This window comes from Salvelinus namaycush, chromosome 5 (genome assembly GCF_016432855.1).
Source record: "Salvelinus namaycush isolate Seneca chromosome 5, SaNama_1.0, whole genome shotgun sequence".
NCBI classification, from domain to species: Eukaryota; Metazoa; Chordata; class Actinopteri; order Salmoniformes; family Salmonidae; genus Salvelinus; species Salvelinus namaycush.
The window spans coordinates 60,192,363-60,206,918 of NC_052311.1; the positions used below are offsets into that span (position 1 = coordinate 60,192,363).

General features: G+C 43.7%; 1 protein-coding gene across 1 annotated transcript; it reads left to right on the forward strand.

The window, feature by feature from the left end:
* The first annotated feature begins 1,831 nt into the window (after nucleotides 1-1,831).
* LOC120047697 (carcinoembryonic antigen-related cell adhesion molecule 18-like) lies at nucleotides 1,832-14,225 on the forward strand. The gene is made up of 7 exons (XM_038993251.1): nucleotides 1,832-1,952; nucleotides 5,578-5,699; nucleotides 6,043-6,247; nucleotides 7,108-7,253; nucleotides 8,704-8,848; nucleotides 9,826-9,979; nucleotides 13,369-14,225. The coding sequence occupies exons 1-7, from the start codon at nucleotides 1,895-1,897 to the stop codon at nucleotides 13,454-13,456; spliced, it is 918 nt and encodes a 305-aa protein (XP_038849179.1). The 5' UTR covers nucleotides 1,832-1,894; the 3' UTR covers nucleotides 13,457-14,225.
* Nucleotides 14,226-14,556: the final 331 nt, after the last annotated feature.

Here is a 14,556-nt window from a genome sequence, read left to right on the forward strand (position 1 = left end):
GACGGCTCATAATAATGGCCGGAATGGAGTAAATGGAATGGAATCAAACGCATGAAAACCATTTGTTTGATGTATTTGATACCATTCCACCGATTCCACTCCAGCCATTATGAGCGTATCCTACCAAATGAAGGTACCACCAACCTCCTGTGCTTCAGGAGTAGTCCGGACCGAGCACAATTCAGTTGGTGGTCCAGTTACTGAAAAAGGTTAAGAACCATTGATCTAGATATCTGTGTTGCCTCCCACTATTTTCAAATGCTACTGTTGCCTAGGGTCTTTTTTTTCAGACACTGAAACTATTGAAACTTCTGTTTGGCCAACTTCCCTTCTTTGGTATTCTGTAGCCTCTAGGGCAGTTCAAAAGGCCGATTGAGGAGCTTTTTGCCGAAGATTGTGTTGGTTTTCTATGATTGTGTGTTGATGTGAATATTTGTGTATATTGATGTATATAGTGTGTAGGTATACAGACATGGCTCATCTGTAAAAGAGATGTCTCCCTGTCAAAATACATTTTATATATCCATCTGTTTTTCCACATAGACCAGTTTTCAGTAAATGATTGCCCTCAGTCATTCAGGGTTGTTTAAAAACATCATCTATAGGGCCTTTTGTAATGATCATTTCACTCCAGCCTCTTTGACCCAAGATGTGCTTCTAAGTGTCTCAGATGTTTACTAACTGGTATAAAATGATACTAAAACCACGGTCAGCTGGGATTCCCAACAACAGGCAAGGCTTGTACAATTATCTGGGAGATCTTATATCAGACATATAGCATGACAAGCCACTAGTGATGACACTACAGAAATTGAAGAATTGGTTTGCCAGAAACAGAAAAAATGAAAAACGTATGAGACGGGCGTTCTTGGGACTTTGACTAATCAAAATGTGTCCATGAAAAGGCTCTGTTTCAAGTGTGTTAACGGTTCCTCGAAACTCAACAGCATTTCACAGTACCTTTTGGAAAGAGATGATTTTGTTATAGGTTTTGCAAGTGTTTATTTGGTCGCGCTAAAACGATCTCAAGTGCTGCGTAAAATCAGGCGACGCAGAACAGTCCACATGGGTAAAAAACGGCACCCCATGCGTAAAGAGCGTCCTTCCACTTGTCATGATATGTAATTAAGTGTAAACGGAACCATTTTCGGACCCACCTGAAGTCGGGACAGGTTTGGTTACTGATAGGTAATTGACCTATAGATGGCAAAAGCTCTTGTGTGTGACAAAAGAGCGCTTTATGATAGCAGTACGTCTCTCCAACCATGGTCCTGGTGAGCTACCGTTCTGAGCGAAAAACTACAGGAGGGTAGCTCTCCAGGAACCGGGTTGGAGAGCCATGCATGACACGGTCAGTGCTATCTGGGATCTTTGGGACATCCCTACCCCATTAAAGTAGAATTTTAAAAATTTAGGTAAGTGCTATGGTTGTGGTTAGGGACTTTCCAATGATCTCGTATAGCGCTGACCTGCGTGAAACTGTACATCAACCTCCTGAGCGCACGGAGACAAGTGACGCACTAACGAGTGATTGGTAATTGGAGCGTATACTCCCATTGTTATCAATATACACACGTCTTGTTTTTACTTAATATCTACAACAGTGGAGAACAGTTATTTAAAACCAAACAGAAAAAAACACTTTAATAAAAACATTCGGCACGTGGAAAGAAAGAGGTGTGTGTGTGTATATATATATATGTATATATGTGTGTGTGTAAAGCTTGTTTCCTAACTTTGAAAGAAAGACAACCCTGGAAGCCACGCCTCCCCCAGTATCAATAAGTACAGTGCCAGACGTTCCTTTCGACAGTCAGACGGATTTGCAGTATTTGGATACAGACAGTGAAGCAGAGTGGGAATACTCATCAATACCCAGAATCCAATAACAAACATGAGAGGTTTTATACTCTTTGCGATTTTAGTAATTGCACATGCTCACAGCAGTATTGGTAAATATAATTTTATTTACTTTAACTGAATGAATTTCATTTTATTCTACTCTCTCTTTACACTTACATGTTATGTAGGCTTATTCGTTTTAATTCAACTGCAAATGTGAACTCTGTTCAGCATTGCCCTTCAAGTTAGTTTACTTGACAACAGTCGTGTAAAGTACTTAAGTAAAAATACTTGAAACTACTACTTAAGTAGTTTTTTGAGGGTATCTGTACATTACGATTTATATAACTTTTATAAAACTTTTTTCTTCACTACTTTCCTAAAGAAAATAATGTACTTTTTACTCCATACATTTTCCCTGACACCCAAAAGTACATTTTGAATGCTTAGCAGGACAGAAAAATTGTCCAATTCACTTATCAAGAGAACATGCCTGGTAATCCCTACTGCCTCTGATCTGTGACTCACTAAACACAAATGCATCTTTTGTAAATAATGTTGGAGTGTGCCCCTGGCTATCTGTACATAATGTCTGAGTGATGGAGTGTGCCCCTGGCTATCTGTACATAATGTCTGAGTGTTGGAGTGTGACCCTGGCTATCTGTAGTAATGTCTGAGTGTTGGAGTGTGCCCCTGGCTATCTGTACATAATGTCTGAGTGTTGGAGTGTGCCCCTGGCTATCTGTACATGATGTCTGAGTGTTGGAGTGTGCCCCTGGCTATCTGTACATAATGTCTGAGTGTTGGAGTGTGCCCCTGGCTATCTGTACATGATGTCTGAGTGATGGAGTGTGCCCCTGGCTATCTGTACATGATGTCTGAGTGTTGGAGTGTGCCCCTGGCTATCTGTACATAATGTCAGAGTGATGGAGTGTGCCCCTGGCTATCCATACATTTTAAAAACAAGAAAATGGTGCCGTCTGCTTTGCTTAATATAAGGAATTTGAAGTGATTTATACTTTTACTTTTGATACTTCAGTATATTTAGAACCAAATACTTTTAGACTTTTACTCAAGTAGTATTTTACTGTGTGACTTTTACTTGAGTAACTTTTTATTAAGGTATCTATACTTTTACTCAAGTATGACAATTGGGTACTTTTTCCACCACTGCTTGACAAGATATTGTAGGTCAGCTGTGTTGGCATCACATAAGGGCTTATACTCAGATTTAACTTGCACTCATTATCTCATTACCTGCACATGGTGTGTTATCATGGTTGGTATATTATGGGAAAGAGATTATTTTGTTCTCGGTTTTGCAAGTGTTTATTTGGTCGCGCTGAAACGATCTCAAGTGCTGCGTAAAATCAGGTGACGCAGATGTGTATGTAAACTCAGCAAAAAAGAAACTTCCTCTCACTGTCAACTGCATTTATTTTCAGCAAACTTAACATGTGTAAATATTTGTATGAACAAAACAAGATTCAAAAACTGAGACATAAACTGAACAAGTTCCACAAACATGTGACTAACAGAATTGGAATAATGTGTCCCTGAACAAAGAGGGGGTCAAAATCAAAAGTAACAGTCAGTATCTGGTGTGGCCACCAGCTGCATTAAGTACTTAAGTGCATCTCCTCCTCATGGACTGCACCAGATTTGCCAGTTCTTGCTGTGAGATGTTACCCCACTCTTCCACCAAGGCACCTGCAAATTCCCAGACATTTCTGTGGGGAATGGCCCTAGCCCTCACCCTCCGATCCAACAGGTCCCAGACGTGCTCAATGGGATTGAGATCCGGGCTCTTCGCTGGCCATGGCAGAACACTGACATTCCTGTCTTGCAGGAAATCACACACAAAACGAGCAGTATGGCTGGTGGCATTGTCATGCAGGAGGGTCATGTCAGGATGAGCCTGCAGGAAGGGTACCACATGAGGGAGGAGGGTGTCTTCCCTGTAACGCACAGCGTTGAGATTGCCTGCAATGACAACAAGCTCAGTCTGATGATGCTGTGACACACCGCCCCAGACCTTGACGGACCCTCCACCTCCAAATCGATCCTGCTCCAGAGTACAGACCTCGGTGTAACGCTCATTCCTTCGACGATAAACGCGAATCCGACCATCACCCCTGGTGAGACAAAACCGCGACTCGTCAGTGAAAATAACTTTTTGCCAGTCCTGTCTGGTCCAGTGACGGTGAGTTTGTGTCCATAGGCGACATTGTTGCCGGTGATGTATGGTGAGGACCTGCCTTACAACAGGCCTACAAGCCCTCAGTCCAGCCTCTCTCAGCCTATTGCGGACAGTCTGAGCACTGATGGAGGGATTGTGCGTTCCTGGTGTAACTCGGGCAGTTGTTGTTGCCATCCTGTACTTGTCCTTCAGGTGTGATGTTCGGATGTACCGATCCTGTGCAGGTGTTGTTACACGTGTTCTGCCACTGCGAGGATGATCAGCTGTCCGTCCTGTCTCCCTGTAGCGCTGTCTTAGGCGTCTCACAGTACAGACATTGCAATATATTTCCCTGGCCACATCTGCAGTCCTCATGCCTGCTTGCAGCATGCCTAAGGCACGTTCACGCAGATGAGCAGGGACCCAGGGCATCTTTATTTTGGTGTTATTCAGAGTCAGTACAAAGGCCTCTTTAGTGTCCTAAGTTTTCATAACTGTGACCTTAATTACCTACCGTCTGTAAGCTGTTAGTGTCTTAACGACCGTTCCACAGGTGCATGTTCATTAATTGTTTATGGTTTATTGAACAAGCATGGGAAACAGTGTTTAAACCCTTTACAATGGAGATCTGTGAAGTTATTTGGATTTTTACGAATGATCTTTGAAGACAGTGTCCTGAAAAAGGGACGTTTCTTGTTTTTGGTGAGTTTATATATATTTTTTTATATTGTCTCTGTTTGTGCCTGGGTAATCGATTCAATTATTAATTGAGAGCGGAACTCCCCTGAAAAGCCAATTATTTGAATATGAATTGAAAGTGTGACAAATCACATGAATCTCTGCACCTCTATCCAATTCCATGGGATTTGATTTACCTTGGAGACTCAACGCCTGTAGAGAAAAACAATTTAAGTCACTGTTTAGATTTGTCACTGTTTAGATTTTTGTCACTATCTAAAAACATGTTTCCAATTGCTTTTCTTCAGCATTGTCCATGGTGTGGATCGATAATGCCACAGTCATCCCCATGAAATGGTGTGCTTTCAACGTGTTGTTCAGCTCCTCTGACAAGTAATGCAAGTGTGTGGATGGTCTGTGTTTTTGCACTAAAACGCTTTGTCCAGCAGGGGACCTCCTACCAACCTTTTATTACCAGCATCTCCTCGTCAAGTAGACAAACCTGTTGTTCATCTGGCTGTGTTTGGCTAATTGCCAGTCTGGTTTGAACCAGTCAACAAGAAGGAAAAGGAAGCACTTGTATAAATATTAAACACTGTATTTGTCACTCAAACAGTAAGCTGCTGCAACAGCCCAGTCTAATGCCCTATATGTGGCCTAATTGTTAGGCACACCAGCCCATCCACTGAAGTGTATCAAAATACTTCTCAACAAAGAAACCCCACTGGAATGACTATAGCAATAGGTGGGCTAAACAATAATCTTGTCTACTACCAGCCATGGGACGAGATTAACTAAACAATAAACTAGCATCGACAACTGAAGTGTATGATGATGGTGTTGATTTGGTCCCTGTTGTCTTCTTCTGTGCTGTCTAGCGGCCCTGGTCATAAAGGGACCAGACAAGCCTGTTCTGGAGAATGATGAAGTCACCCTGGAATGTCTGCTTTCTGACTCGGAGCTCAACACCAGCCAAGTCCACTTTGAGAAGTTTTCCAAGGTCAGGACACAGGCTACTTCTACCTCTGACTTTACTTATAATTGCGTTATATGATTGCCAATTCTGTTGCTGAACTATGTGAAGTAAAGCGTGTTGAGGTGCTGCACTTATCGAAACATGACTTGAACTCGACTTCAGTTAGTGCAGTATGTTTATGTCAACAGGGCTCAGCTTTATCATTTTTATTGTATATAAAATGACCAATGTGTGCAGACCAAGAAGGTAATCATTCTCACTACTACTACTCATATCACTGAGCCAGTCCTGCATATGACTGCTGTTTGCAGATTAGGTAAATGTTTCTCTCTCTCTCACTGTTCCTCTCTCTCCTACTCTCCATCAGTACATGAATAAGTGGTATCGGCTGGAGGAGGAGCCCATGTACCGCCAATGTATCCCTGGTGTTATCTTGAGGCGTGAGGCGAGCCAACTGCTTCTGTCCATCCGCAGCATCCACAGCTACTTCCACCAGGGACTCTACCGCTGTGTCGCAGACAATGCCACGGCAACCGACAACTCCTCCCAGCCCCTGGCTATCACCATCAACTGTGAGTATGGGGTGGGCTATATAGTCACATGCATGTCTGTAACAGCCGTTTAAAAAAAATGGTGCGATGGCCAATAAGTCGGCACAGCAGGAAAGACCAAACCTCCTGGAGAGCTGCTCGGTATGCAGGCTTTTAGTACAACCCTGCTTTAATACACCTGATTTGTATCAGCTGCTCCCCAGAACCTTGATTAGCTGAATCTGGAGGGTAAGTGTAGTGCTGGAACAAACCCCTGCACACCCAGTAGTAGCTCTCCAGGAGGAGCGCCTGCTGTCCACTCCACCGTACAGTATATCCATTCTCCTCATTGTTTTCAAAAACAATGTTCCAGAAACGGAAATTCACAGGGGATAGATGGAAATACAAAGCAACCAGAAGAAGAGACATATTGTACAAGGCTCATGAAAGGGTGGTCATAGCGTGAGGCCTATTTTCCCTTCCGCTACAGGGGCGATCAAATTGTCCGTCATGTCTTTTGATAGGCTTCTTTGCCTGTGGAGCAATCGATAATGGGGAATTATTTGTGTGGACAGAAGGAGAGAGCCCAAGGCACATGGAGATGGTTCCGTTGACGTAGAGAGGGAGAAAATGAACCGTCACACTCCACAGTGCACCATTGTGAGGACTTAGGAAGATGAAGGCAATTACCATTATCTGATTGTTCCCTCATGGGCAATTTGTAGAGGATTTGAGGCACGATACTGCAGTATACTCAAGGATATGACTCTGTTGACTGATGTCTATGCATGCTTGTACACTGTGCGCACAGCTGCACACACACTCAAACCTCTTAAAACCATCACACATGCATTCTTCTTGATTTCTGCCTGAACCTGCTGTGTTTCTGATCCCCTGTTCAGACATGCGTGAGCTGTCTGTGTACGATGTGTCCACCTCCAGCCGGAAGTTCATCAAGGAAAACCTGCTTGTGACACTAGGCGACGACGTGGAGGTGGAGTGCTCCACCACAGCCTCTGAGGCACCACAATACTTCTGGCAGAAATATGTGAGTTTGGGTCTGTCAGGATCTGGCCTTCTATCGCTCGATCTCTCACCCTCTATCCCGCTCCTCTTTCTCTCTCAGCACCATAAGAGGTGCTCAGTATTCATTGTTATTTCCTGGTTTGGGCCCTCCTCATTCTGGAGAGCAGCTTGCCCACTTACAGAGGATTAATAGTTTAATGAGGTCTAGACAAGTGGCATTCAACCTGAAAGCCATTCTGTGGATAGATTTCTAATGATTTTTCAATGTTCAGTTAACCATTGTTGAATTATTCAACTTGCTGTTACCAAAGCCACAAACCAAATGCCCAGGGGAATTAAGACCTCTCAATGCTAAATGTCAAACTCCGAATGGCCATGCAGGCAACAATAAGACCTTGGTGAATTGATTTGCTGCTCCCTAGTGGTAAAATAAGGTATCACTACTTCAGGACATTGTGGGTCCACTATTTCAGACCTGATACAATTTCACACCTTTAAAATCAAGTTAGTCATCATTTTAATACATTTTTCTGAATTTGAATACCCCTCCACCCTCCAATATCCGTCACTGTGAATATCCTCCATCTACCTTTTGAACTGGTCCGTCCACACATTCATAACTATTTGCATAACTGTTACTACATCTCTGTCTCCTCTTTCTCTCTCAGCACCATAAGAGGAGCTCAGTATTCATTGGTATTCCCTGGTTTGGGCCCTCCTCTTTCTGTAGAGCAGCTTGCCCACTTAGAGGATTACTAGTTTAATGAGGTCTAGACAAGTGGTAGAAAGTATTCAAGGATGGGGATGGGAGGAATTATGGGGGCAGAGAAACAAACAGTATGGGCCATTTGATGGACAGCAGCTGACTGACTGCACAGTCCTGGTCTCTAGTAATGTCAATGGGAGGTAGGCAGGAGGCTAGATGCATCTGAGCCAGTGGATTTGCATACAGAATGCTGTTTTGGCCAAACCTGGCCTTTCCTGGAAATCCTCTTAATTCAGCCCCTCATTCAAATTGAAATGTACTTTCTTGGCAGGAAAATGTGAGATCCCAGGAGCCAAATCATTTGCAAGGTGTAATGTATTTTTTTTGTTTGTTTCTATTCTGTTTCTCCTATTATTCCTCCCCTACTGTGTCTAACTCTCCCTCTTAATAATAGCGCAGCAGCTAGTTCTGTGTCCACAGTGCCTCCCGTTTTCTCATTATGTGTTGTGTTAACAGTGTTGCTGTGCTATTCTTTGCTGATTTCCCCATCTAGGTCAGTGAATGGGGTTTATGTGGAATTTATTCAGTGGGATTACTGTTCAGGTAAATACACCTTGTCCGGGAGTTTATCGTTTCTCTCAAAGGGACAAGCATACTGTAACTCCACTGAGAAACGTTTTCTTGACTCGTTTGCTCGCTTTCTCCTCCATTCGCACCCCCCTCTCTCTCTCCTCTCTCTCTCACCCACCATCCTTCCCTCTAACAGGGAGAGGACTGGATCGTGCCCTCCTCCAAGCTGAGGCTGAAGAAGGTGAGGATGGAGGATGGTGGAGACTACACCTGCATGGCTGAGCACCCCACCCTGTCCAGCCTGAAGAAGAGCAGCACCATCTCCATCACTGTGCTGCCAGGTAGGTAGGGGTCAGGGGTTAGGAAGGGGGGGACTACGGGGGTCAGGGGTTATGAAGAGGGACATTATGTGTAGGGGTTAGAATGCAGGAAGGAGAAGAGGGAGGGCGAGAGGTACAGATGTTAGGGCCAATGCACATATGTAGAGGAGGGGTACAGGGGAGTGTCTAGCGAGAGGCTCCCATGAAGGCGAGGGTCTTACGGCTATGTGATGGAGGAGGGAATTGGCCACTGCAGAGGGCGTCTCTTAGAACACTAAATATGTCACTGAAGAAGAGGACTCATTATGTTACAGCTAATCCAATTTATCATACTGATCATTGTTCATTTTTATCAGCGACCTGCGAGATGATTACGCTGCATTAATGGTCACGGGTTTTTCCACACGATCATATCGCCAATATAGAGTCAATTTTAATCCTTGCGATTACAATCGTTTCAATTATCTAGCCTCCAAGTCAGTTACGCCAATCAAACTGGATGCATGTCAATTATAACAGTAAAGACACTGCTTCAGTATGAAGTGGAAGTGAATAATCGAATTGAACAATCAATTGCTTTTCATTTTACACTATTTTCAATCAATCAAATGTATTTAATACAGCCCTTTTTACATCAGCAGTTGTCACAGTGCTTTACAGATGCCCAGCCTAAAACCCCAGAGAGCAAGCTATGCAGATGAAGCAGCACAGAGGCTAGGAAAAACTCCCTAAAAAGTAGGAACCTAGTAAGAAACCTAGAGAGGAATCAGGCTCTTCTGGCTGTACCGGGTGGAGATGCATGTGGCCATTAAGGCCAGATCGTTTTTCAAGACATTCAAACGTTCATAGATGACCAGCAGGCTCAGATTATAACCACCTTATCCAGAAGAGTTGGATACACTACAACATGGACAGTATGGAGCTAGGCTAACAAAATAAACTGTCTGTGAATCATCCGCTATTAAAGCCTGTAGTGTGTCTGACTCTCCGGTCTGCAGCCACCAACGGCCGTCTCAACCAAGCCTGGTACGACTCCACCAACCTGGTGTTGATGACCTCCGTGGCGGGGGCAGTTCTCCTGGTGCTCATCCTGTCTATCACCGTCTTCCTGGTCCGCAGGGCCAAGCAGGCCAAGAGCACCAAGGGACCCATGTGAGTGCTGAGCTCTGTGGCACAGTGCCCTTCTCACCTCTCTCTCTCTCTCTCTCTCTCTCTCTCTCTCTCTGTGTGTGTGTGTGGTGCCCCCTCCTTTCTCTTATCTCCTTCCCCTCCCCTCTTCCATTTATCCCAGATTATAGCCAGGCCAATATATTATATCTATTGCCTTATATTTCACTCTGACTCTTACGATAGTACCAAGGCTAAGGTGGATTTACTGTGTGTGTTAGTGTTCTTGTAGACCGCTGCGTCCCAGTGGCGGTGACCAGCTCGACCCAGTCGCTGACTTCCTCCCTGATCTCTTCCCTGCCCACATGAAAAAATACTACAGTTTATTATAAAATACTACAGTACTTACTATAGAATGATGTGGTATACTGTAGAATACTATACTACACACTGTAGTATCCCTCAATCATGTGTAGTATGTTGTAGAATACTATAGTAAATACTACAGTAATGTCCGCAAAAACACAACACTTTTTTAAACTAAAGTAAATACTACAGTATTTAATTTGCACATTCCCTACCCATTCCCCTATCCCAATTTGTGCCACCTATAAGTAAGACATCTACATGCCAAGTATAGACCATATATTGTGTTCCATACAGGTTAGAGAAAAGAGCTGACGTTCAGACCCCAGTCCTACCTACTTACAGGTTAGAGAAAAGAGCTGACGTTCAGACCCCAGTCCTACCTACATACAGGTTAGAGAAAAGAGCTGACGTTCAGACCCCAGTCCTACCTACATACAGGTTAGAGAAAAGAGCTGACGTTCAGACCCCAGTCCTACCTACTTACAGGTTAGAGAAAAGAGCTGACGTTCAGACCCCAGTCCTACCTACTTACAGGTTAGAGAAAAGAGCTGACGTTCAGACCCCAGTCCTACCTACTTACAGGTTATGGAAAATGTGCTCTTAGAATTTCTCTAGTAGGTTTCTTCTAAGTGAAAGCCTCCACTTCTATGTAAAAGATAAAACAAAACACTATAGTGGACACTACAGTAATGTCTGCAAAAACACTACAATAAATACTACAGTCCACAAAAACACTACATTAATTACTGTAGTATATATTACATGTTTTGCCTCCCGGGTGGCGCAGTGGTCTAGGGCACTGCATCGCAGCGCTAGCTGCGCCACCAGAGTCTCTGGGTTCGCGCCCAGGCTCTGTCGCAGCCGGCCGCGACCGGGAGGTCCGTGGGGCGACGCACAATTGGCCTAGCGTCGTCCGGGTTAGGGAGGGTTTGGCCGGTAGGGATATCCTTGTCTCATCGCGCTCCAGCGACTCCTGTGGCGGGCCGGGCGCAGTGCGCGCTAACCGAGGGGGCCAGGTGCACGGTGTTTCCTCCGACACATTGGTGCGGCTGGGTTCCGGGTTGGAGGCGCGCTGTGTTAAGCAGTGCGGCTTGGTTGGGTTGTGTTTCGGAGAACGCATGGCTTTCGACCTTCGTCTCTCCCGAGCCCGTACGGGAGTTGTAGCGATGAGACAAGATAGTAATTACTAGCGATTGGATACCACGAAAATTGGGGAGAAAAGGGGGTAAAATTAAAATAAAATAAATAATATATTACATGTTTTCTTTAACGACTGTATTTATACTGTAGATAGTTAACTGTAGATACTACAGTATACTACACTAAGTACTACAGTATTCACTGTAGTGTTTTGCAGACTGTAGTCCTCAAAATCACTGCAATGCATACTATAGTATTTATACTATAGTATTTTTTTCATGTGGATGTGTTTTCAGCAGACTTTTGCAAAACATGTAAGGATACTGTGGTCATATAGTATGTACTGTTAAAATCATAATAAATACACAGTAATCAGACACATTGTGACCCACAACTTATGTTGGTCAACCTCATATCAGGGTGATTACAACATGAGTACAGTACATGCTTTCTGTAATAGGTATTCTGTCTTATATAATATATGAAAGCTATTGAGGTTAGGTTGGTCTTTACATCTCTGTGTGTGTTTGACCTACAGTATATTCTGTAGATCACTGGTTGGCAGTCTATTTGTTCTCTTTTAAATGTATTTCTCTCCTCTGTAGTTCTCTGGGCAGTCCATATACAAATAATGGTGCAACTCACTCTTTCTCTCCTCTGTAGTTCTCTGGGCAGTCCATATACAAATAATGGTGCAACTCTCTATCTTTCTCTCCTCTGTAGTTCTCTGGGCAGTCCATATACAAATAATGGTGCAACTCACTCTTTCTCTCCTCTGTAGTTCTCTGGGCAGTCCATATACAAATAATGGTGCAACTCTCTATCTTTCTCTCCTCTGTAGTTCTCTGGGCAGTCCATATACAAATAATGGTGCAACTCACTCTTTCTCTCCTCTGTAGTTCTCTGGGCAGTCCATTTACAAATAATGGTGCAACTCTCTATCTTTCTCTCCTCTGTAGTTCTCTGGGCAGTCCATTTACAAATAATGGTGCAACTCTATCTTTCTCTCCTCTGTAGTTCTCTGGGCAGTCCATTTACAAATAATGGTGCAACTCTCTATCTTTCTCTCCTCTGTAGTTCTCTGGGCAGTCCATTTACAAATAATGGTGCAACTCTCTATCTTTCTCTCCTCTGTAGTTCTCTGGGCAGTCCATTTACAAATAATGGTGCAACTCTCTATCTTTCTCTCCTCTGTAGTTCTCTGGGCAGTCCATATACAAATAATGGTGCAACTCTCTATCTTTCTCTCCTCTGTAGTTCTCTGGGCAGTCCATATACAAATAATGGTGCAACTCTCTATCTTTCTCTCCTCTGTAGTTCTCTGGGCAGTCCATTTACAAATAATGGTGCAACTCTCTATCTTTCTCTCCTCTGTAGTTCTCTGGGCAGTCCATATACAAATAATGGTGCAACTCTCTATCTTTCTCTCCTCTGTAGTTCTCTGGGCAGTCCATTTACAAATAATGGTGCAACTCTCTATCTTTCTCTCCTCTGTAGTTCTCTGGGCAGTCCATTTACAAATAATGGTGCAACTCTCTATCTTTCTCTCCTCTGTAGTTCTCTGGGCAGTCCATTTACAAATAATGGTGCAACTCTCTATCTTTCTCTCCTCTGTAGTTCTCTGGGCAGTCCATTTACAAATAATGGTGCAACTCTCTATCTTTCTCTCCTCTGTAGTTCTCTGGGCAGTCCATTTACAAATAATGGTGCAACTCTCTATCTTTCTCTCCTCTGTAGTTCTCTGGGCAGTCCATATACAAATAATGGTGCAACTCACTCTTTCTCTCCTCTGTAGTTCTCTGGGCAGTCCATATACAAATAATGGTGCAACTCACTCTTTCTCTCCTCTGTAGTTCTCTGGGCAGTCCATTTACAAATAATGGTGCAACTCACTCTTTCTCTCCTCCCCCTCTCTCTACCTCCAGTGATGACCACTCTCAGAAGAAGCCCATCTACACAGCCAGTGTGGAGTCTCTGGCCTCTACCAGTGGAGACAAACAACCACTGGTGTGACTGTGCCAAGAGATGGAGAGAAGAAGTAGTAGAACAAATGGAGAAAGATGGTAAAGGGGGCAAGGGAGTGAGGAATAGGAAGGAGGGAAGATGTCAAGGTGGGAGGAGAGGTGCCTGGGTTATGGATGCAGAGTTGCAGTGAGCCAGGATGCAGAGTAAAATCGAAGCTATTATCAAAGGCTGGCTGCGTGTAAGAGGAGGGAGACAAATGATTGTTTTACTGGGGTGGTTTGCTTCCAGCGGGGCTGGCTGAAGTGTTCTTGAACAAAAGGTGTGCAATTTTCTCTTTATTGATCTCGCAACCTGCAAAATTGACATTCACTTTCTTATCTGAGGCAAGGCGAGGGGGAGGAGTCTTATATACTGTGTGAACCCTGAGCAGCTGCAGACAGGTTTCAGGAGGTTACCTTGAGTTAAACTGCTCACCACCACCACTTTTGCAGCCTTGGGCTCACAAAAAGGAATGCCTCTTACGTTGCAAATATAATGTGACTGCTGTATCACAAATGTGCCTTTTCCCCTCAATACTTTTACGTGGTGTAGAATTTTGGTGTGGATTTTTTTTTTCAAGGAAATGTATAACCTTATGTAGCATAGTAGTGGTGATGCACTTCAAAGTATACAGACAAGATGTACACTTGAAGATTATTTTCTATCTCTATATTCCAATGACAACTGAAGCACTTTGAAACATTACCCTCATAGTTATCTATTTGCTGTATTTCCTGTACTTTTAATATTCATGATATAAAGTTTCTTTGAGACATTCTAATAGTAATTCCCCAGTGTATTTTATCATTGATTTAAATGTAGGACATATCGAGAGGGGGAGGAGTACTGACAATGCTGTGAAAGCTGGATGCTGGTACAAGCTTGGACACATACAGTAAATCCAATGGCCTCTTGACCTCCTATCCTCTCTATAACCTCAGTTCCCTCCACTTCCTATCCATTCTGCAAGGCCTTCCTCTACAGCTAACCTTTACTGCACCTCACTCACACCATCTAACCACGGAGAGAGAGCCTACATATGATATGCCCAGTCAATAACAGAAGACAGACAGACAACCTTGAGGCATCTACCCATTGTTTTAAGTGAG

Bases quoted from the DNA above. Each gene is read 5' to 3' on its own strand.
- LOC120047697 (XM_038993251.1), top strand. From the start codon at position 1,895: ATGAGAGGTTTTATACTCTTTGCGATTTTAGTAATTGCACATGCTCAC. The intron at 7,254-8,703 runs GTGAGTTTGGGT...TCCCTCTAACAG, and splicing joins AATACTTCTGGCAGAAATAT to GGAGAGGACTGGATCGTGCC. The intron at 8,849-9,825 runs GTAGGTAGGGGT...TCCGGTCTGCAG, and splicing joins CTCCATCACTGTGCTGCCAG to CCACCAACGGCCGTCTCAAC.